The following is a 23,057-nucleotide window of genomic DNA, read 5'->3' as shown; positions in this document are numbered from 1 at the left end:
AGAAGACTCTCAGCTTGACTTAGTTGGTGATCGGCATCGACTACACGCATTTCTTTAGAGAGTTTAATGTAGAAATGGGCTTAGCGCATCTTCTCTGAATATCCTTCTCGTAGCTGCTGTTGTTCTTCAGTGTACATCCCAAGTGACAAAACTCATCGACGAGTTTTGTCGGTTATCGGGACGAATGTAACAACATTGTCGGCGTACCCGAGATCAGCCAATGGGCACCCTGATGGTGCTAAGACGATGCAAGCAGGACACTGATCGACTACTCTTCGCATGATGTCGTCAATGGCGAAGCTGAACAGAAAGAGTCCTGCCACTGCCTTATCTTACTCCAGTTACCACCTCAAACGGTGTTGTCTGGCTGATGCTCAAATTGCAGCAATTGTTCGTTGATTCATATCATCAAGCAAGCGAACGAACTTTCCTGGTACTCCACGCGGAGCGCGTTGAGAAGTTGGCTTCGGTGAGGAAAGTCGAACGCGGCTTCAAAGTCCAGAAACGCTAATTGTATTGGCTTTGAATACCGTGGCCAGATTTCGATAACTCTCTTGACATTGAACACCTGGTCAATCGTAGATCGGCCAGGACAAAAGTCAGCTTGTTCGTCGCGCCTTGTTTCTTCGCGTTGCTTAATAAGTCGGTCCAGAATAATCCGTTTAAATGCTTTGTACATAGCACAAAACAGTGAGATTCTCCGATAGCTCCTGAGGTCCGTGAAGGAAAACTTATTATGAAGCGATAGCGGTAGATCTATGACAGTGTCTCTCCACGAGACAGGGTTGACCTTCGTCATCTCACAAACCCCAGACTGAGGAAGATATCTCAGCATTTCTGCGTCAAATCTATAGCCACTGCCAGATTTCCATCCTTCATCTTTTGGATGCAAACCAGAACCTCTGACTTGGTAGGTGGTTCCTCATTAACCGCATATCTCGGTCTATCAATATGCACAAGTCCAAGAGCTGATGGCGCTTGGCGCTTCACCTTCAAGTCTTCAAATGATCCCTACAAATTGGTGGTATTGCTTCACCAACAGTAACACCACTGCTTGTGTTGAGGATTGGAGAACATCTTTTCATCTTGCCCCTACATCGTTTCAGTTAACACATAGGCGTTCTCCGAGTACTTGCAATTTTCAAACTCTTTCGCTCTTGCAAATACATACACACACTCTTGACGTACATTCGCTCTCACGATGAGGTTTCAGTTGACAACGCATCTTTCCCTCAGACGCTTCTTCTGGCTCAGATCGCCAGTAGTGAGGGCCACACATACAGAATTGTACACGTATCTTGTTCCGCAGACGCTAAGACGAACATCTTTCTCGGTTCTAAAGCCGGGAGCGTTTTCTTTACAGCTTCTCTCATGCATGCACTTAGTGAAAGAGTCAGTGTCATCCGCTCTCTCCTTGGTCTATAATCCAATATCTATCGACATCCGCTGGCCTGACTTCTTTCTGCATTCCTCGTTTTTCAGACCTTCCAACTTGAGCTTCGACTGATGTTGAGCTCCACGACTCCTTTTCTGGAACCGTATCATAAAGCTGAAAAGAAGTGGGTGGTGGTCGGATTCGAATAAAACGTTCCAAACAACTCTAGATCATCGAGTCGGAAGGTAATGGAGCTGAAACTTGAGAGGAAGCATCTTCCACTTTCGCTGTTCTTCTGGCGCTAATAAGGTTGTACCTTGCCACGTAAGCTGATGGCGTCGATGGCGATCCTCTTAAACGTGGACGCAATGACGAGATTCGTCTGCTCGCAAAGGTCTATCAGGCAATTTCCGTTGACCGATGTCTGCTCTATAGGATAGAGCCATTTCCAGGCACATGGGATTGTTGTTCAAGTCCCAGTTTTGCATTCGCATCAACTCCGACAATATTCGTCTGTTCACTGGGTTTCTTGGATATCAACGTGTCGAATACATCATGAGAAGCGTCTTTCTTGTAGTCCTCAGTGGTTTCCGCAGGTGTTGGACACTTATGACCCACAGTTTAAAGGCATCACCCCACGAATCTGAAGTGGTACGAATTTCAGGTAAGTTATCCATATGCGGAGTAGTAGATTATTGGGAGGGCGATTCCGTTCATCTCTTCCTAATTGCCGTAAAAAAGGGGAATTAGGAAGTCTCGAGCGGCCTCGAGCGTTCCGGGGCACTTCGATAGGAGCGCGCCAGCCTTGTGCTCGCGCCGCATCGTCGGGCCTTTTTTACGGGAATTAAGAAGAAATGGACGGAATCACCCTCCTCCCCACAATCTACGACATCGTATAGGCATAACCCATCTGGAACCTGCACCACCCGATACCCACAACTTAAAGGCATCATCCCACGAACACGATTCGTGGGATGATGCCTTTAAGTTTTCCGTGATCCAGCAACCGTACAAAGTGGCATCTTGACGATGTTGAGCCAAACTCCTCCAGGTTGCTACAATCGTTTCTAGCAGCTATTGCGCAGCCTCCTACTTTCCTTTCATCTGCATCGCCACAGTAGATGGTGTAGTTTTCGATGCAGATGACGGGACGTCCTCCGATGCGCGATTCTTGCAATGAAGCAGACATTCTGTACAGATGTCGCAGTAGTCTGGACAGATCGGCTCGTTGGGCTTGACAGCGACCAGCAGTTCAGCGCTACAAGACGGATGGTTGTTGCCCAAGATTCCATGTTCTCTTTAGGCATTTGACCTATGAGAGAACGGGATGTGGCACAGTGCTGAACGACACCACCTTTTTGCAACGTTCGAGAAACTTGCACCATGTAATAGTGCAAGTAATACTGCTCCCGTGGCGTATGCTCAGATGCCCGATTGCGTTTAGTAAAAGCTGGGCCACCACGAGCAGGTAAGAATCAGACTTGTATACGTGGCCCCAAGGATCTATATGACAAGGGAAATACAGAAAACATAAGAAAAATAGGAAAAAAGAAAAAATAGAAGACGAAGAAATCAGAGAGAAAAGCAAGAAAAACTTTCTCAGTATGACGTCACTTGGCAACATTTGACAAATTGCCAAGCAAACCGTTCGCAGACCATCCGCTCACGGTCAAAATCCTCGTTCATCCTGCGCGACCGCCCATATGACTATACCGTAGTTCCTGTCACCCTGACCAGACTATGTATAAGGGCCGCGTACACAAGTCTGATTATTAGGTGCTTGTGGTGGCCCTGCTTTCGCTAAAGGCAATTATGCATTTGATTATACGGTTTGAGAGGTACATACTACGAAGTACTTAACCCGCACTGTTGGCATGAGCTTCCCTCTTACGTTGCAAGTAGTATATATTATCCAACACCATGCTAAAACCCATACCCTGAGAGGACGAATGCCTGAGAAAGACATGGAATCTTTGGTAAATACATATATAAGTATACCAGTCTGAACGCGCGGCTAAAGCCGGACCTCAGACTTTCTGTGGAGTTCGCTTCGCTCGCCTTCACAGATCGTCGAAAATTAATATTAGTGCCGTTTTTTGTGAAATTAGACTTGTGTATCTGTGACAATCTTTCTTCATCTTTTTTATTATAACTAAGACTCAAACACTCCTTACCTATTTATTTTAGGTGGAATTTAAAAGCATCACTAGGAATATGAGTTTTCCTTCTGTTTCTCTCAAACAGTTATTAAAGAATGATGTTTTGGCAACAATTGTTTTCTTTAATAATTGTTTAGATGTTTTGGCATAAAATGACGTGAAAGATATCATCGTACCGATAGAGATAATGTTCTACGTCAGATCATGTAAACTCTTCGCTATTATTCAAGCAGCCTTTTGCATGCGTGTTCCCACTTTCTGAGGAAATCATGCTACTAGCTTGCAAACGAAGAAAGAAATAGTCACGCGGAGAAGTCATAGACTTAAAAGCAACGCGCATAGTGGCCACGGCTATGAAACGGCTGCAACGTCCCACCTACTTTTAGCGACATGCACCCGAATTTATTGCGCACCATTTCGGCGCCGCGGAACCCGTCGCAACCCATTTTAGAGCTCTCCGACGCCGGTGGATCCGTCGCACTCCATTTTATACCTATCTGGCGTTGGCGCACCAATCCAACGTCACGGGACCCGTCGCAACCCATTTTACCGACATCTGGCGTTGAGCGCCACCTTCTATAGCTATCTGACGCCGGCGCTTCAATCCGACACCAGTGGTCCCGTCCCAACACATCTATAGCTATCTGATGCCGGCAAACCAATTCGAAACCGCGGAACCCGTCACAATCCATTTTATAGTTATCTGGCCCCGGGGCACCAATCCTACGCCGTGGAACCTGTCGCAGCCCCTTTTCTGAATTTCGTGAGTGACGCACACACGTGACTGAATAAGCCCGTTATTATATAGCATGGTATATCTACTTACTTAGATACTTAGATGCCCCGTCTTCACTGGACGTGCGGGCCCCAGCATCTCTTCCACTCGTTTCGTTCTCAAGTTACGTGAGTGACGTTGACGAGGTCCCTGAACCGCATCCAGCTGAGCTCTCAGCTAGTCCGTGCAGCGAACACGTCACCCCATCTCGTAGGCGGTCCCCCTCGGGGACGTTTAGCGTCCCTTGGGATCCATACTGGCGTTCTTTTAGTCCATCCATCGTCGATTCTTCTCATAATGTGACCGGCCCATCTATGTTTTGCTTTCAATACATATTCCGCTGGGTCGCGAAGACGGGACATTCTTCTTAAGTCGGAGCTACGAAGACCGGCTAGTTGTTGTATGCGCCGGTTAAACTTCAGAAGGCATCCCTCAAGGGCCTCTGTGGGTAGTAAGTAGCTTCATAGACGTGGCAGCAGTGTCTGCCCACGTCTCCGCTACGTAACAGAGCGCTGGGAGAACTGTTGAGTCGAACAGATGGGCAGGAAGATCTTGGTCTGTCAGTTGGTCCGTAGCTTCCCTGACGGGTGCGAATGCTGCCCTTGTTGCTCTCATTCTTCTACTCATTTCTTCCTTCAAGTCGTTTTCCATGTTCATAGAACGTCCGAGGTATACGTATGACGAAGTTTCCACGATTTGGGAGTCTTCAAGTTGTGTTCCTCCGTCCTCGCAGTAGGCGTTCTTCATGAACTGTATCTTCGTTCTCTTTATTCGCAGTCCTGCTCTCTTCGTTGCCTCATTCGAATCGTTCAACTTCGTTTCTGCTTCATTTGTACTGCTCGAAAGAGAACGATGTCGTCCGCAAAACGAAGGTTCGAGAGAAATCTTCCATCAACACGTATCCCCCTTTCTTCCCAAGAAAGTGATTTCATTACCCATTGCAATGCAGCTTCCGCGATATAGTATCGCCTTGTCGTACCCCTTTTCCAACGGATATGGTGAGGGGGCGGTGAAAAAGCTGTATCTTAGTGGTGCATCGATCGTAGCAGTTTACTAATGTCCTCACATACGACGCGCCTACACCTTGATCGACCAGCGCTGACAGTATTGCATTTGTTTCTACGCTGCCAAAGGCTTTCTCTTAGTCGACGTAGGATAGAACAAGGGGCAGGCGGTATTACCGGTAAACTTCTATGACCCTCGACACAGTCTGGATGTGGTCTAAGCAGCTGAACCCCTGACTTAATCCGGCTTGTTCTTAAGGCTGGACTTCATCCGGATCTTCGGTCTTAGATATACGCGTGAAGATCATCTTGGTGAATACTTTGTATGACATGCTCAGCAAGCATATCGGACGGTAGTTCCGAAGGTCCTCTCGGTCACCTTTCTTTTGGATGAGAACGGTTCGCGAGGTCTTCCACTGGTTTGGGATCTTTTCTTTCTGAAGGTAGGATGTCATGTGCGCTGCTAAGATTACATGAAGTGGATGGCCACCAGCCCGAAGAAAGTCTGCTGATATAAAATCAGGTCCGGGGGCTGTACAAGGTTTCATGTTCTTAATAGCGACTCGTACTTCCGAATGGAGAATCCGTGGTGGAGCTTCACCAGTAGGGATGATCGGGCTTGAAACAGGAGTTGATGAACGGAAAAGGTTCCAGTAGAACCTCTCCGTAATGATTTCCATCTCACGATGAGAAGACGTGCGAGTCCCGTCTTCGCTCAGCAAGGCTGCTAGCCAAGTATTATATTCGCGGAGATCCCTGCAGCATTTCTTTAGACTCGTTCTTCTTTGTGCTGCTTCCAGAATCTTCTTCTGCCTGTATTTCGAAAGCTTCCCCTGCAACGCTTTTCTGCAGCTGGTGTTTGCTACTAACCGCTCAGTGTGCGATGCATTCCGATCAAACCTCAAAGACCTTTTTTTTCCAACAATTCCTTAGTGGTCTTTCGATTCAAGTTTGTCGTCCGAGGCTTCGAGGAACGCTACGCAATCGTCGTAGACGACTTATTTTCTCTTTCGTTGCCGATAGCAGACGTTCTTTTCCATCGTGTGGCTATGTCGTATTTTCGCACGATGGAGACCGTGATCGGAACCACCTCCAAAGGGATAATACTACCGAACCGTCGAGTGGACACCACCTTCGGTTTGTGAGTATGTGCTCGATTTCCGCACGTGTCGCGCCTTTGGGCCATTCCCATGTCCATCAGCGATGATCTTTCTTCATGAAAAGGGAGCTCCTATGAAAGAGGCGAGCGGCAGATAACAGACCGGCGAGACGATTGCCATTTTCGTTCCGGTCCCCTAGTCCAAATCTTCCGTTCCTGTATTCTTCTTCCGTAGCCTTTCCTAGTTTCGCATTGAAGTCTTCGACAACGAATTTGTAGAAGGACTTCTCGTTGCGGATCACATCCTCCAGCTTCTCGTAAAACGCATCCAATTCGGATTCATTAGCTGCTGATGTTGGTGAGTAGCAGTTGACGATACTGATGGGTTTTTGGCACAAAGGGCGGAGGCGAAGAATGGCCAGACATGGTGACAGGATCTCATGAGAATCGGCAAGATAGACGACAGATGGGTGCACAACAAAACCAGCACTTCCTACATTTCGTGACGGAACCTTCCCTCCACGAATGACGAGTGTACCGTCATTCATTTGTCGTACGTCGCTCCTTCTGCACTTGGTCTCCTGCAGAGCAATCACGTGAGATTTAACACGCTCTGCAGCTCCGAGAAGGGCATGCGGGTCAGCGTCTGTGGACGCTGTTCTCGCGTTGTAAGTACACAGTCTGAGACAGTCTCCATGGCGGTTCGTGCGTGTGTCGCCTTGGTCCAGAATCGATATCGTCCTGAGCAACCTGGGATTGGATCGCCTCTCACCGGTCGCCATATCGTGAGACGGCAGGGCCCAGGCAGGGTACTGAGGCAGTGGATATGCTAGAGTTGCAAAAGACTTTCCCCCAAACTAAGTAGTTATGCCACGGCGAGCTTAGCTTTCACCACAGGTCGTCGCTCAACCTGTATGGATTAAGGAGCCACCTTGCGACATTTTGCCGAGACGGTGGTGAATCTTAGCAGTGATTTACTCTTAGCTAGGCTTCCGATTCCGAGAAGTCGGAATGTCGGATGTGTCGAACTCCTTCTAAGCTTGGGAGACCCTGCCGGAGGATGAACCTCCGCTGTGCATCGCAGTTCGACGCCTAGAGTCACCTCGGTGCCACTATGAAGCGGTAAACCATTGTGGAGGATGTTCATGTTATTCTATCTAGAAATATTCCCACCTCTCTCAGTTACGTTTTAAACAAATGAATGATGACTAAAATGGAAGAAAAGGAAAGTTTTATTTGAATACCTTATAGGTGCAGAAATAAAATCATCTACAATTCTAGACTGCAAATAATGTTATAAATCAATAATTCCTTAGAAATACATAATAGCGCTTTTCATATGTTTACAAAGATAATCTTTGTGTTGGAACTGAGCACCAACAGGCGGTAATTGTCGGAATTGAAGTGAATGCCAAGGTGGGACTTGAACAACAATCCGATGTGTTTGGAAAATGGCTCTATGCCATGGAGCAGACATCGAACAACAGAAGTCCTCTGATAGACCTTTGCGAGCCGACGAATCTCATCATTGCACACACTGCATGAATCTCATCATTGTTTAAGAGGAATCATCGACGCCATCAGCTTACGTGGCAAGGGACAACTCCTTTGACGAGAGAAGGCCAGCGAAAGCGGTAGGAGCCGACTCCTAGCCTTCAGTTCGATTACGTTCTGACGAAGAACATTCCTTTGTCAGAAATCCAAAAATCTAGAGCTGTGTGGGACGTCGCATTCGATTCCGACCACCGTTCAGTTCTTCTCAGTTTTAAAGTACGGTTCCAGAAAAGTTATCAGGGAGCTCAGCACTACTTGACTTAATCGGCGGGCGGGTGCTACAGCCTAACGCGGCTATCCGCATCTTTGTCGAGGTGTGTCGTCCTTATACATATCCAAACCCATCCATCTTCGGCTAGAGTTCTCATAGAATCTACCCATCCGTCGCTATTCCACAAGCGGCGGTATTTTGCGGTTTCTCATGACTACTTCTGAAGTCCGGGCAAGATGCTAGCGTTTTCCACGTGTCATCCACGTCCACTCCCGAGTGAAGTTCTTCGTTATGGCATATGAACGGTCAAATTAGCGTAGCAGTCATTTAAACGGCTTTTTCTTCATGTAGTCAAGCTTCTCCATCACCGTCGTACATAATGATAGTGCGAATTACTGATAGGTAGACTTGTAGCCTGATTTCGTTGGCGATGGGAGTCGACCACAGGCACTTGGTCAACGAGTTGAATGCCGAGTTAGCTTTAACGTATCTTGCTGAATATCTCTTTCATAAGTACCATGTTTTTTCACCATACATCCTAAATGAAAGGACTCATCCACGAGTCCGATAGGTTGTCCGACCACTCCGATCCCCATTGAGGGTCTCGTCTGCTTGCATTTAGCAGGGCGGAGTCGCAGTCCGTAGGCTTCTGCTAATTCCGGTAAAATGTTAACGAGCTGTTGTAGCTTTACGCTGCTGGAAGCGAATATTACTACATAGTCGTCGTACTCGAGATCCAAGGGATGTGCAAAAAGTGCTTAAATGATATTGGTGGGACACTGCTCAATTGTTCTTGGCATTATGTCCTTGACGACAAAGTTGAACAGAAAGGGTCCCGCCACAGCCGCTTGTCTCACTCCACTTTCCACTTTGAACGGTGTAGTACATCCAGCTAGTGTTAAGACCGCAGCGGTTGTTTTTCCATTCATGTCGTTTATTAGGAAAGCGAATTTTTCCAGAACTCCATCGGCGCAAAGCGCATTGAGAAGAAGGCTTCGGTGAAGAGAGTCGAAAGCGGCTTCGAAGTCCAAAAATGCCTACTGTAGAGGCTTCGAACACCGCTGGCAGGCTTGTTGGGAAGCAAGTTTGCTCGTCACGGGTGGTTTCTTTGTGAATTGTTCGATCAGATTGTTCGATCCCAGATGAACCGCTCCAAAACCTAGCACATCACACGCAGGAATGATATTCCTCGGTAATTACTGGGTCCCGTAACGGATAGCTTTTTATGGAGAGGAATTATAATAGAATGTTTCCACAACTCAGGAATCCTTTCGTCAATCCATTGAACGGACGTGGTGCATGTGTATCTTTGGACGTGAACGAGTTCAGGGACTGATGGCACTTGCCGGTCCACTAAAGTGTTGAAATGATCCCTCCAGATGGGCAGGGTTGCGTCGCCGACAGCGACTCCGTTGGCAATGTTCATGTTCAGAACAGGCAAACACCTCTTTATCTTGCCTCCATACTGCCTTAGCAGAGTATAGGCTTTTCTTGTGTTCATGTCCTCTCACGCCTTCTCAAACTCCTTCGCACTTGGCGTCCATTCGTTTTCACGATCACGTTTTAGCTGACGACGCAACCTCCTTCTCAGGCACTTCTCATGACTTAAGTCATCAGTAGCGCGGTTCACACACATATAATTTTACTGGATATTGTCCACGCAGATGTAAAGGCGACCTTTTTTTCCTCGCTACAAAATCCGGGAACGTTTTCTTTGCAAAGTTCTGAATGCATTCAGAGAAATGGTCAGCGTTGTTCACTCTCTTCCTGGTCCGTAGTCCAATATTAATCGACACTCATTGGCGGAACTACTTTTGCGTTCCTCGTTTTCGGACCTTCCAAGCCGAGCTTCGGCTGATGTTGAGCTTCATGACTCCGTTTATGGAACCGTATCATGAAGCTGAAAAGAAGTGGATGGTGGTCGGAATCGAATACGACGTTCCAGACAGCTCTAGATAATCGAGTCAGAAGATAATGGAGCTGAAACTTAAGAGTAAGCATCCTCCACTTTTGCTGCTCTTCTGGCGCTAATGAGGTTGTACCTTGCCACGTATGCTGATGGCGTCGATGATTCCTCTTAAATGTGGATGCAATGACGAAGTTCGTCTGCTCGCAAAGGTCTATCAGGCAATTTCCGTTCTCCAATGTCTGCTCCTAAGGATAGAGTCATTTTCCAAGCACATCGGATTGATGTTCAAGTCCCATTTTTGCATTCGCATCAACTCCGACAATATTCGTCTGTTCACTGGGTTTCTTGGATATCAACGTGTCGAATACATCATGAAAAGCGTCTTTCTTGTAGTCCTCAGTGGTTTCCGGTGTTGGACACTTATGACCCACAGTTTAAAGGCATCACCCCACGAATCTGGGGTGGTGCGGGTTTCAGGTAAGTTATGCATATGCAGAGTCGTAGATTATTGGGAGGAGGGTGATTCCGTTCATCTCTTCCTAATTGCCGGCACAATCTACGACATCATATAGGCATCACCCTTCTGAAACCAGCGCCACTCCAGATTCGTGGGGTGATGCCTTTAAGTCTTCTGTGATCCCGCAACCGTACGAAGATGCATCTTGACGACGACAAGTCAAACTCCTACACAAGGTTGTTATAATCGTTCTTAAGAGCTATTGAGCAGCCTCCTACTTTCCTTTCATCAGCATCGCCGCAGTAAATGGTATGATTGTGATGAGAGGGCGATCCCTGATGTATGTTTCCTGCAATGCAGCAAATAGTGCGTGAACTCTGCGGCTTGTTCGAATTCACTTGACAGCGAACGACAGTTCGCCAAAGATTCTATGTTTCCCTCAGGCATTCGACCTATCAGGGTATTGGGTCTGGCATGATGCTGGACGACAGCAACTTTTTGCAATGTATGGGAAGCTTTTGCCATGTAAAAGTGCAGGTTATACAGTCCGCACGCTCCCAATGCGTACACTCAAGTTCCTGATTGCGTTTAGTAAAAGCATGGCCACCTCGAGCAGGTAACAATCAGACATGTATACATGTATATATATATATATTTGTATATATATACATATATTTGTATATATATATATATATATATATATATATATATCCTGAATCGCTATTACAAGCACTGGTGCTGGTGCGTCTCTAAGGTTGCTAACAAAACATTCCTCCAGATCATAGCGATACGATTCGAAGCACAAACTGCCTCTTTCCCAGAATGATTTTTTAGAGCGATCGTTCATCTAAAGTATATGCCTTTACAGTATGTCTTTCTCACGTACCAAACAACTGATGTAACGTGCATGTTTCCATGAACATCTGCTATTTGCTCTCTGTTTCGCTGCCAGAAATTGCGTTGAATGACCGAAATTTTTTGCTTGAATACTCCTCTACGTCCTCGTATTACAGTGTGTAGATCATATTCTCTCTTGTGTCCTTGAAATAAACTTACTGTAGCGTCGAAATTAACTACAGTAAGGTTAAACAGAGCCTATTGGATCCCATATTCCGATTTCATCCAGTCTCCTTATTGCTTTGCTTTTCTGCCAGATATTTCCGATACAACTCTGAACTCAACGTTTGCTTCATTGCGTAGAATAATTCTCAACAGGTCCTCATACTTCTGTTAAATTTCTATGTATCGCTAGATCCACTATACACTTTAAAAAGGTCAAAAACGGTACCCTTATCGGGACGGTAGAACACGAATTAGAACAGGTTCAAATGAAAATAACTACAATATGAAGGACTGCAAGATCTAAGCTATATATAACAGAAGAAATTCGTTTTCATAGAGCAAAAAATAAAAACAAAGACATGTTTACGTCCGCACTTTACATTTGAAGAAAGCTTTAAAAAAGCAAAACAGTATGGTTACATGGCCCAGAACAAGTGTTATAGTAGAGGAGTACAGTTTAATATCCTCGAACAAATATGAAGAACGATGAAACTGATCCAAGTCACTAAGCAGTACTATCAACATCAGATTCACATGTTGGACGAAGACCTTCTTCGGTGAAATACTTATTCCGTTCAATGGTTTGCATTATTTCCAACACATCCGAAACAACTCCAATCCTAAATTGAGAAATTATGAAGTGTTTCTACACTACATTATTATTGCAGCCAAGAAAGAGGATAAAAAACTAGAAACCAGAGATATTTTCTATAATTTCGAACAAACTGAAATTATAGAATGAACAAACGATTCATGGACTCAGAAAAGTGGACTGATATATTTGAATCTAGTGGAGTACTCCTCACTTGCCGAACAGAAGGTCGATTAAAGGCACCACCCCACGAATCTGAGGTGGTACGGATTTCAGGTGGAGCATTCGTATACGAGGTCGTATATTACTGAGAGAACGGTGATTCCGTCCATTTCTTCCTAATTGCCGTAAAAAACGGACCGGAAGATACGGCTTCGAGCGTGCCGATGCGCTATTTTCTACAAGGAGTTCGACTGGAGCGCGCCAGCCTTGTGCACGCGCCGCATCTTCCGGACCGTTTTTCACGTGAATTAGGAAGAAACAGACGGAATCACCCCCTCTCCATAATCTACTATCTCGTATAAGAATACTCCACTTGAAATCCGTACCACCTCAGATTCGTGATATAATGCCTTTAAATTCTTAAAATAAACTCAAAAAAATCCGAAAGTATGCAGTCTCAAATTTCCAGAACAACAACAACTACAGCTAAAACTGAGAAAATATCAAAGACAAAGATTCTATCACGTTACATCTTTACGAAATTTTAGTACTTTCAGTATATCCAAGGTAATCAAACTTACTCCTCACAGTTGTGAGTCATCAAAAACCTCCATTCGAAACCCTTAATGCGGTTACAGTTTCGAGTTTTAACACTTTCTGTAAAGGCTACTTGAATGCACTATTTTTGACGACTTTACCCTCAAGACAACCCTTACGTAATCGCAGCTTTGCGAGTAAATAAAACAAATGATAAATAAGCTTTGAAATGATGGTCTATTTTGTTCTAAATTCAATATTGAGTGAAATTACCGTTCTAATATTAGTAATTCATTGTATGCGCTCTAATTTCATTTCATTTCATTTCGGTCCAGGTGGATGTAATGTGTTGCTTCGTCGGGTGATTTGAGCTCTATAGATGTTTCTGATGGCTGCAATTTCAGTATTATTAAGGCACTTGGCGTCTCTGTCATGTTTGAAAGCTACCTCCCAAACACTGTTTATTAGTGAATAGAACTTACAATTGAAAAGATCTAAGAACGGTACTCATAACGCATTCGCTCATAAACAATCAGTATCCTCTAAACCCAATTGAACAAATGTTTAGTCATTGACATTTACGGGCAAAAATCATGTGACTGACCAAATGACTTTATGACGTGAACCGAATCGCTGTGCGCTCGAATTAACAACATCAGGACGAGCTATTAAAAGAATGATTACAAGATCGAAGAGATAAGTGTTCTAAAAATAGAGATTCTACGGCCTGCAACGCTATTTCGCTCTGTAAACTAAGCACTTGAGAGAACAAAGTCGACCACACGACAAAATTTTCAACTTCAATTTCCAGGTTACGGTAAGAAACATTTTGAAGAGGTACATAAAAACTCGAGAAAATATAGTATTGAATTTTGCCAAATGTCCTTGAAAACCAATCATATTCGCAGTAAAATGTTCTCTCATTAATATGTTGAAGAAAAAATCCATATAAACCACATGGACATAAGAACCTGAACACCTGCATACCCTCTTTAGTATTGATACCGACTTTTGAGAAAAATCCCGTCACTGATCAATAACAATCTGCAGACATCGATTTTTCAAGATTTTCGACATACGCATGTGATTTGAGTGCTGTAGCCTCCTACAAAACTTCCTATTTTGCCAATTTCACTCTGGAATTGAGCAGTGTTAAGAAGAAAAAACATAGCTTTAGAAAAATATTGGATACTGCTAAACAGATATTGGAATATAACAAATATTGGATATGCTGTTTTGAAAAGAACACTGCATCATAATCAGATGTAATAGATTAATGTAACTAATGCGATTCCAAGAAAATATAGGTTATATATTTTAATATAAAGAAATAAGTGAATTATTTGAACAACAAATTCAAGTACTTGTTTATATCCGTAAAGTACTTTGAGTCTTAGGATCATAGGAACGGCAGCAAGTAATCTTATCCGCCTATTTTGTAGCCATTTCTTAACAAAACAGAAGTCGGCGGGAAAAAGTGAGAAAACTCGGCCGCGACGCTTCAGGCTAACGACTGCTAGCCTATTTTGAAGAGTTATTCAGTATTTTTCTCCAAAATTGTCATTGAAATACTCCGCTAAGCATTGCATAAAAAAGTTGGTTAGGCTCGGATGCAGAGACTTCCCTCGACTCTTATGACCGCAACCGCTACTGCGGCAGCCCTCAGGGAAAGCATTGATTTGCGTGCAATTCGCTTTTCTCCCCGTTCCGTTGTTTCCAAGATTTGCGCGCACAATTTCGTGAGCATAGAAGAAGTAATACGCGTAGCGTCGTACATTTCTTGAGATGAGTGAGCCATGAAGTCATGACCACATCCAAGTTCCTCATTCCTTGATTCTCGTTCTCCGGAGCTCCGCCCAGTCGGCTCAGACTAACGCTTTCGTTTTAAAACTCACACCCAACATCATTGTATCCTCGTGCACTATACTTCACTCTTCTTGTTTAAGAGTTAGAAGTAGGGAAATGCTTCCTTTCTCTAACAGAACATGGGGATTTCGCCTATGCGAAGCCGTATGCATAATTTTTGGTCACATAACGGCCAATGAACAATACGGAAATAGTTGTTCCCAGACGAGAAAAGTTGTCTATGTTCTGTGTTTGCAATTCCACTCAACGTTCCTGCCTTGTTATTCATTCTACTGAGCAAAAAACATCACAAAGTAGTAGTTTTTCGATGCAAAACGTCGTAGCCTATTGACGTGATGCCTTTGCCCACTTCAAGCCAAGCATTCGTACGAAAACCCCTGATAAATCCTTCTTTCACAAACATTCAAGTATTCTTTTCTGCTTATTGTAAAATTAGCCTCAACCTTATTTCTTTTTGTTTGCTTTCAAACTCTTGCCGTTTTTTTTTTCTTGCCACCTCCTGCATATTTGACTTCGCCAGGATCCGCCGAATCTCTCAGAAACCTCAAACGTATGACGTCAATGAAAACAAATACATCTATGTACCCTGTGTAAATATACACGCATGCAATCATTTTCAAATTCCAAACGTATTCACGTGAATGAAATCAACCTTTGTGGATACAAAAGCAAATACATAGATTCTTGCTGAATTTCGCAGGAAAAAAAAAACGAGCGGAAGTGCCCTCAGAAACACGAAACAAATGGACAAACGCTTTGCATGCATAATTTCCTTTCTCTTCAGCCTATTGAATGCATTCCTGGACACATTCCTGAGTGCTGTTGTTTGAACTTCCGCATTTTGCACACTGACTTATGTTATCGCTCCTCTCACTTCTTATCATGGTTGAATTCCGCGCAAGATGGTTAGCTGGTTATGAGGTTTATTCGATGGCTTTTTCGTAAAAACCTGCACATTCTATGCTTTAATGCGCACGTGCATTTCTCACGAATTTCATTTGCTCAGCATGTGCTTTGCGAGTAATTCTCGTAAAGCGGGAAAAAGATAGGTTAGTTTCCTTTGGATGAAAATTAACATGTATACAAAAAGAAAATACACCACCCCCCCCCCCCACTTTTTTCTGGAAGAGCCAAAATTCTCGGGTTTTTTTTTTCGAGTCTGCTGATTTGAATTCTCCTTCTATTAGGGCGAACACCAGTTTGGAGATCTCTTGCAGAAAAAAAAAGAAAAAAAGAAAAAAAACCTACATTTTGTGTGACCCACACATGCACGTTAAATTTATTTGTTTAGGTAAGCTACTCCTGAGCTATGATTTCGAACTTTGTTTTTCCTCTCTCCTCTAAACACTTAGCGCGTTTCCTGGAGCAATCTCGGATCTTAGTTCGTGTTTTTGTGGACCAACTGTCGCTTCAGCGAAAACCGATCGCTCATTGAAGTATTGCTGTCAGCAAATCGTAACATAGTTATGCTGAAATTTCACGAAACAACCATCACATTCAATTGACAGCTGTTCGTCGCCGATTCGTTTGACTTAACGTCACCACGCATTAGCAAAGGCGGTCTTGCAGCGCATCGATCTCTTTTTTGTCATACCTCGCATACGTCACTCAACAGCTAGGAAGCTCTTTTACTCGGTTCCGGGCATAGGAGCGCACGACGAGAATTTCAGGATACCAGGGCAGATGTGTGCTGCTCTTACTCGTCCAGCTATCACTATGAATATTTAATAGTCGTGGTGTCAATGATCTCTACTCCGTAAAAAAAACACGTAGCTCATCCGGATGGTTGCATGCTCTCAAAGTATCCGCGACGAACGTGTTTTGCAGCGCAGCTGTATCCGATTCCACCAGATTGTCATGGATTGTTTCAGCTGCTGTTAGAGCAAGTTCTTGAAATTTATTCCTGCATCGTCAAAGCGTATTTCTCCACACTCCACGCCTCTATCTTTGCTTCTACAGTATTCTTGTTCTAAAATGTTGCATTGCTATGAGAATTCAGATGGTTCAAACATGTAATAATACTCCTCGTGGATCGATTGCTATACCTTTACCGGAATTCACCAATGAAATTGTACAATTGTCTAATGGATACACTTATCATGATTCACTTACATCGTTGATTGGACTTGGATCGTTTGGTGTCGTCTATAAAGGTTACAATGAAAGTGATAGTCAAAAAGTAAGTTTTATTTCTTCTCCATTCCTATTGCACTTAAATTTGATAAAAATATGGAATGAATTACTTGATTACATGGGGAGTAAATGTAATTACGACCTCTATAGTTATTTATAAGGTGTTTTTATCGTTTTATGTGATCGTTAGCTTATACACCTAAAATATTTGTCATATTACTAATTGTACAGCGTTTGTATACTGTACAAAAGTAGTACGGTAGTAAAGCATATTGCGCAGAAATAGTCATTTGAAATAAGCACTTCTTGTTTATGTGTGTATGTCGTTTTGGGAAATAAATTGCACTTTCGTGCCATTAGAGCATTTTTATTAAATTTCCTTAATGCAAACGTTAATATTCGGTCATTCCAGGTAGCCATCAAAAAAATGTCCCGAGTGCACGTGAAAGAGAACGAGCTTAGGGTGATTAGGTCAGTTTTTATGGCTATTTTTTCGCTTCAGACTGCTTGCACTTTTCCTTTTCATCAGGATCTTAGTGTAGGACACCTTTTTTCAGATCATTGAACAGCGCATACCTAGTAGGTGTATTGGATATATGTATGTTAGATGATGTAACATGTTGCCTTATTATGGAATTATGTGATGGCGATTTGGAATATCACATCAAATACAATTCGAATGCTGGACGTCTTAACAGCACAAATCTTCGGTTAGTGAAAAGTATTTACGGATGCCATGGCGGATGATTATGGATGTGAAATGACCTAGCGTCCTCTGCATATTTAGAACCCTTATCGACAACATCGCACGTGGTTATAAGGATCTTTTCGATTTAAAAATAGTTCATCGTGACATTAAACCACAAAATATCCTTATCAAATACGTTGGTAAAAGCAAACAACTTCTATCAGCAAAAATTACGGATTTCGGTGGGTCGTTGAAACCTAAATGATCATTTCTATCTTAAAAAAATACGCGAAACTTCGTGGATTTCTCACTTTTTCAGGTATTGCTCGAACTTTGGACACAGAAGAGCCTGATCTATGTAATGTAGCAGGAACTTTATTTTATATGGCTCCTGAAGTAGGAGCAAATCTCCTAAAAACATGCCAATATGATTCGAAAGTTGATATGTGGAGCATTGGATGTCTTCTATATCAGTGTGTCACTGGAGAGGTCAGATCATCTCGAGAACACTCTTTTCTTCTGTGGTCCCAATCTAATAGTAATATCCACAACGATGTTTGATCCATTAAGACGATTCAAAGAAAATTAGTTTTAAGCGAAGAGCTTTGAACAATCACGAAAATCAAAACTCAAAGTCTCGGATTCTAGGATTTTTTTTTTTTGAGGTTAAACGAACATTTTACTCAGGAGTTCTGTAAGTTGCAAATTCTATACTTCCTAAAATTTTGAACGAGTACAAGTATTCACTATTATTCTATAAGTAGGAATTTTCAACCAAGAAACAGCGAAGAATAGAAAATCTGGAGCTTCCGAAAAGAGAATTTCATGTTTCCTAAGATTTTCGTGCTAAACTTTTAGAAAAGAAACTGACTTTAATATCAAAACTCCGCATTTTTTTTCACTAATAAACAAGCAGTTCACCAGTTCATTCCTTCATCCATCTCAAAGGATTTCGGAAACGATTAAATTAAATGTTTAAAGATTGTTAGCTACCTGTAGTTGAACCTACAGAGGAACAAATGGGAAAAATGTATAAATTCGAAATAAAAACCGGCAAAAGTGATTTTTTTATGTCTGAAAGTGTATCCTAGCATATGATTAATTTTCAGTAATCGCTCACGTCTTCACATCTTGACATAATAAAACTCATGCTACATAATTAATCCCAGAAATACTAATATAATCTGAGATACCTATTGAAATAAATCAATATTCTTTTCAGATTCCATTCGATGAATGCTGTCTATGTAAACTATTTTTGTACACAGCTGGTGCTAATTATGATGCATATGATCCACCAGAACTACCAGAAACAACAAATGAAGAAATAGGTGAAATCATCCATTCACTTCTTGAAATTGACTCATCCAGAAGATGTACACCAGTACAATTCTATAATAAAGCAACAAGTTTTAGTCAAAAAATTTGCTAATGATTTGGTGTACTTTGTTCAATTGATCGATCTCTCTCTCTATTTATTCATATCACATAAAAAATCAAAACATTCGTATGCTCCAATTACGTGTAGATTCATGGATTTTTACGCACATATATATATATGTATTTTTCTATATTTCTTGTATTTCGTGTTTTAATTGACATCAACTGTTGTAATAGTGGAAATGTCGTTGTTTGTTCGTTTTTATTTTTGTTGTTTTTAATCTAATGATTCATTAGGTAGCATTGTTTAGCAATGTATAGCACCATACCATATATTGCGCACTTTGTTAGAGCCTTTAAGCCGGGTATCCAGTACCATTCATTAGACTTCTAACCGTATTATTTAATAATAAAAAATGCTGCAGGTTGTTTCAAAGGAAAAAATATTCGAATTTCGAAGAATAAAAGAAATAGCGGCAATATATAGAGAAATATCGCAACAGTTATGAACAGGTGAATTCACTATGAATCCTGACCATAAGTTCCGTTAGCATGGGATCAGTGGACGGATTTATGCATCTCTACTCATGCTCTAGTTAATTTCTACGTGTTTTTTTTTGTGCACCAAGAATCCATCCTGAATCCAGGATGTATTTCGAGAGGCGACTATGAGATGTTTTCTAAGCAGCTATGCCAAGAACATTAGCTGAGCATGACAGCTTTTGGGTCTTAAACAGATTTCGAGCAGCTATACATAATGTTATTGCGAGGAATAGATTTAATTTCCTCTTCAAGGATTTAGTCAAAATGAGCTGAAGCAGGATATTCAGGAAATAGCAGAACAACCTGACAACACACTGAAAAAAGTCATTTTTGCTCTAAATATCATACGGTAGAGCAGTTGGCTCCGGATGTTCCTTCCTTCTTGCATATATGGCGCATTTTCTAATATATGTACAAACAAACAAGTAAATAATTGCCAAGATTGAGCACCTTAGAAGAAACCAACCGTGGATAATTCACCGGAAAACTAGATTTGTGGGGAATAAATGGACCGAAAAAAAGTACTAGCTGTTATGCTCCTATCTATTCATTATGAAGATAATAGATCATGACTGTACTATAGTAAATAGTATTTAAACATTGAAAAAGGGTATGTACAGGAAAAAATGGAATATTTTGTGATTTTAACAAGTCCAGATAGACATAATTTGCAAGTGAATTTTTGCTTATTACAACGCGGCTTATTTTTCCCAAATTTCTATGGAAATACATATGATGAAAGCAAAAAAAAAATATGTGCTGAGAAAAAATGCAAATTACACACTATTTATAACTAAAATAGATAGTTACAATATATCTTTTCCTCCTTTTTTTTACTCAAATAAGTGTTTCAGCAATTCCAGTTTTTTCTTAATACCTGCGAATTTTAACATTTGCCTCAATTTTTCCATTAAGATTTTCAGGCAAATGTTAGTTTGTTGTCCACAAATAATCATAGTAAAAATAGCGTAATTAGACGTAACGTAGTAATAAAATGTTATTTGATATGGTAGCCATACTATTACGCAGTAAAACAATCCAATTTTATATAGTTTAGGCTTCAAAAAAACCTTACTAAAATAGGAAGTGAAAAAATTTTATTACAATTCTGTTTCTTAGGCAAGAAATACATAAAACTTATTTTCTTGAGGAATTCTTATTTTCAATTTTTCGCACTTAAATTTTATGATAACATGTCAGAAAAGAAATATGTGTCCTCGGCTACTCTCACCCATATGTCATTTTATTTCTATTCTTAAACATTTCTAAAAAGTACGAATTCGTACTGGACTACAAGGATACATAGAAGCGAAGTCCTAGGGGAATTCTTACTCTCAAATTTGAATTCCTTTATCTCTTTTTTCTCAAAACATCAGAGCTCCATTTCTTCAAACTGTATAAGCATTCGCTGCTTTCTTAGAACTTATCACGACTTCTGTTGCAGCTGGGGAATGTCAGCTGCCATAAATCATTCAGGTGCCAGTTACTCTTTCAAGAGTCAATCATGAAATTAATTATCCATATAGAACTATTCGGACATTCTACGAGGGACTTCTGTGAAAGGTAAATTAAGGCTCCATATCTTGAAAACAACTCCTATGTCATTTTTCGAAATTTGCAAGAATCCTGAAATCCAAGCTAACACTATGTTACCTGTTTTCAACTTCATAACATTGTTGCTGCATCGCATCCAATAACGAATCCATCTTATTTAGCGACTAAAAAGTTTAAGAAAATATATAAGTCATCAATTAAGAATAGAACATTAAAATGTTTCCGGCTGCCGTTCGCTCAAATCAATATTCAATTTCCTGAGATTCCCTGAAGTAGGTGTGGAGCTCGAATTTTCAAGTGAAGACCTCGAGTTGCACGGAATTTTGGTAAAAAGAAAACTGTTACATCAAACAGAGACTCTCTCGTTGATTTTATTTCGGGGAGGTTAACTTGAACCTTGAACCAAGTTGACTGATTGTCCTAATTAAATCCAAAAATTTCACATAAAATTCGACCAAACAAACAAACACCGGAATCTTTCAATATTCGTAAAAAAGATGTCCTCACTGTGCTTGTGGTTCCAATGGATTGCTCAGCAGCGCAAAACTGTTTCGAACATGAATTGAGCATCTAGAAAATTACATTTTAGCTTCGAAAAGAAAGTGGAATTATACTATTTCCACCTCACGCACCTCACTACTTCCTGAAGCACTCGTTGCGTGCTGAATAATTAGTGCCGAATCACAGATAACATCCTGAACTTTACTTGGCAATCTCTGTCTACTTTCCAGAGTAATTTTTGTGCTCATTTCGAACAACGTTCAATACTTGACGACTATTCCACGTCCACGATCCACAACAAGAAGAACCTTTAATAATGGATATTTCTTGACATGAGATCGACATTAGTATCCTATACGAGTACCCGGATATCGCAAAACTTATTCAGGGACACATTACTCGTAAACAAACATGGAAGTCAACACCAAGTATCGATCTTTCGTAGGTCGCCCAATGCGTCAACATACGTCATCCAGACAAGTGCACGTGTCTCAGGTTGCCTCGTTGCCGCACATATGTACATAAACTTTATCGGAACGAGTCAATAACATGTGAATGAAGCCATAAATATACGAGTTCTTTACCTCTGAAGTAAACATCCGAAATTAGCCTAGAATCCACGGAAGTTTTCCAGGTATGTAAGCGCACTCAAAATCATTTGATGAGTATTGCACGGGAAAAAAATGGTGTGAATAATGACAATAATGAAATCTGTGGGAATTCATGGTCGAATCCATAAAAAAAAACACCATTACATTTCTATCAACTTTGTAATAACGGACTATTGCGTGAGATCAAGTTAAGCGATATCTAGGTACTATCGCATCCTTACACCACATCAAATTGATCCAAAATTTATGTATTTTTGCGCGCAGGCCGTTCCATTAGCGCAGCCCATCACGAAATTGACGATGTTGTGATTTCTCAACGAAACGATAGGGATAGAGATGTAGATCACGAGCATGAGCGCAATTACGCTCAATTCACTCTAATTTTCCTGAAAAACGTTGCGGACAGTCGTTCCGATCAAATTTTCCTACAAGACACTTAAAGGCATCACCCCACGAATCTGAGGTGGTACGTATTTCAGGTGGAGTATTCTTATACGAGATAGTAGATTATGGAGAGAGGGGTGATTCCGTACGTTTCTTCCTAATTGCTAATAATAATTAAAAAAACGGTCCGGAAGATGCGGCGCGTGCACAAGGCTGGTGCGCTCCAGTCCAACTCCTTGTAGAAAATAGCGCACCGGCACGCTCGAAGCCGTATCTTCCGGGCCGTTTTTTTACGGCAATTAGAAAGAAATGAAGGGAATCACCTTTCTCTCCATAATCTACGATCCCGCACACGAATACTCCACCTGAAATCCGTACCACCTCAGATTCGTGGTATGCTCCCTTTAACAAGGTGCCACGTAAGCGGGCACAGGCAAATGCGTCGCGTCCGCCAGCGATCGGACGATTAATAGGTGTCGCTGATGCTCTCCTTCCTAGTTG

The 23,057-nt window shown here is 41.9% G+C and overlaps 6 protein-coding genes across 8 annotated transcripts; 1 reads left to right on the top strand and 5 right to left on the bottom strand.

Annotated features, from left to right (window-relative positions):
- Nucleotides 1-152: 152 nt before the first annotated feature.
- On the bottom strand, nucleotides 153-3,061 carry RB195_021707 (uncharacterized protein; the record flags this gene model as incomplete). 2 transcript variants are annotated; one of them, XM_064208578.1, is made up of 7 exons in its annotated part: nucleotides 153-300; nucleotides 531-634; nucleotides 895-1,011; nucleotides 1,282-1,419; nucleotides 1,485-1,530; nucleotides 2,469-2,633; nucleotides 3,021-3,061. In XM_064208578.1, the coding sequence occupies 7 exons, from the start codon at nucleotides 3,059-3,061 to the stop codon at nucleotides 153-155; spliced, it is 759 nt and encodes a 252-aa protein (XP_064064458.1). The 2 variants fall into 2 exon arrangements, with proteins under 2 accessions (XP_064064458.1, XP_064064459.1); XM_064208577.1 differs by lacking the exons at nucleotides 531-634; nucleotides 1,282-1,419; nucleotides 1,485-1,530; nucleotides 3,021-3,061 and having other exon boundaries at nucleotides 908-1,011; nucleotides 2,469-2,564.
- Nucleotides 3,062-4,741: 1,680 nt separating this feature from the next.
- On the bottom strand, nucleotides 4,742-5,056 carry RB195_021706 (uncharacterized protein; the record flags this gene model as incomplete). The annotated part of the gene is made up of 1 exon (XM_064208576.1): nucleotides 4,742-5,056. One exon carries the CDS (start codon nucleotides 5,054-5,056, stop codon nucleotides 4,742-4,744), a length of 315 nt encoding a protein of 104 aa, XP_064064457.1.
- A 511-nt stretch (nucleotides 5,057-5,567) lies between these two features.
- Nucleotides 5,568-5,993, bottom strand: RB195_021705 (uncharacterized protein; the record flags this gene model as incomplete). Its single annotated transcript, XM_064208575.1, has 1 exon — nucleotides 5,568-5,993. The coding sequence occupies one exon, from the start codon at nucleotides 5,991-5,993 to the stop codon at nucleotides 5,568-5,570; it is 426 nt and encodes a 141-aa protein (XP_064064456.1).
- A 517-nt stretch (nucleotides 5,994-6,510) lies between these two features.
- RB195_021704 (uncharacterized protein) lies at nucleotides 6,511-7,194 on the bottom strand (the record flags this gene model as incomplete). The annotated part of the gene is made up of 1 exon (XM_064208574.1): nucleotides 6,511-7,194. One exon carries the CDS (start codon nucleotides 7,192-7,194, stop codon nucleotides 6,511-6,513), a length of 684 nt encoding a protein of 227 aa, XP_064064455.1.
- Nucleotides 7,195-12,110: 4,916 nt separating this feature from the next.
- Nucleotides 12,111-21,809, bottom strand: RB195_021702 (uncharacterized protein; the record flags this gene model as incomplete). Of its 2 annotated transcripts, XM_064208573.1 has the most annotated exons (5): nucleotides 12,111-12,225; nucleotides 21,160-21,224; nucleotides 21,568-21,630; nucleotides 21,693-21,703; nucleotides 21,767-21,809. In XM_064208573.1, 5 exons carry the CDS (start codon nucleotides 21,807-21,809, stop codon nucleotides 12,111-12,113), a joined length of 297 nt encoding a protein of 98 aa, XP_064064453.1. The 2 variants fall into 2 exon arrangements, with proteins under 2 accessions (XP_064064453.1, XP_064064454.1); XM_064208572.1 differs by lacking the exon at nucleotides 12,111-12,225 and adding an exon at nucleotides 20,998-21,088 and having other exon boundaries at nucleotides 21,693-21,809.
- RB195_021703 (uncharacterized protein) lies at nucleotides 16,762-19,015 on the top strand (the record flags this gene model as incomplete). The annotated part of the gene is made up of 6 exons (XM_013449007.2): nucleotides 16,762-16,941; nucleotides 17,308-17,366; nucleotides 17,453-17,605; nucleotides 17,683-17,825; nucleotides 17,903-18,072; nucleotides 18,806-19,015. 6 exons carry the CDS (start codon nucleotides 16,762-16,764, stop codon nucleotides 19,013-19,015), a joined length of 915 nt encoding a protein of 304 aa, XP_013304461.2.
- Nucleotides 21,810-23,057: the final 1,248 nt, after the last annotated feature.

Source organism: Necator americanus, chromosome X (assembly GCF_031761385.1).
Source record: "Necator americanus strain Aroian chromosome X, whole genome shotgun sequence".
Classification (NCBI taxonomy): Eukaryota; Metazoa; Nematoda; class Chromadorea; order Rhabditida; family Ancylostomatidae; genus Necator; species Necator americanus.
This window is presented reverse-complemented; position numbering and strand designations above follow the sequence as displayed.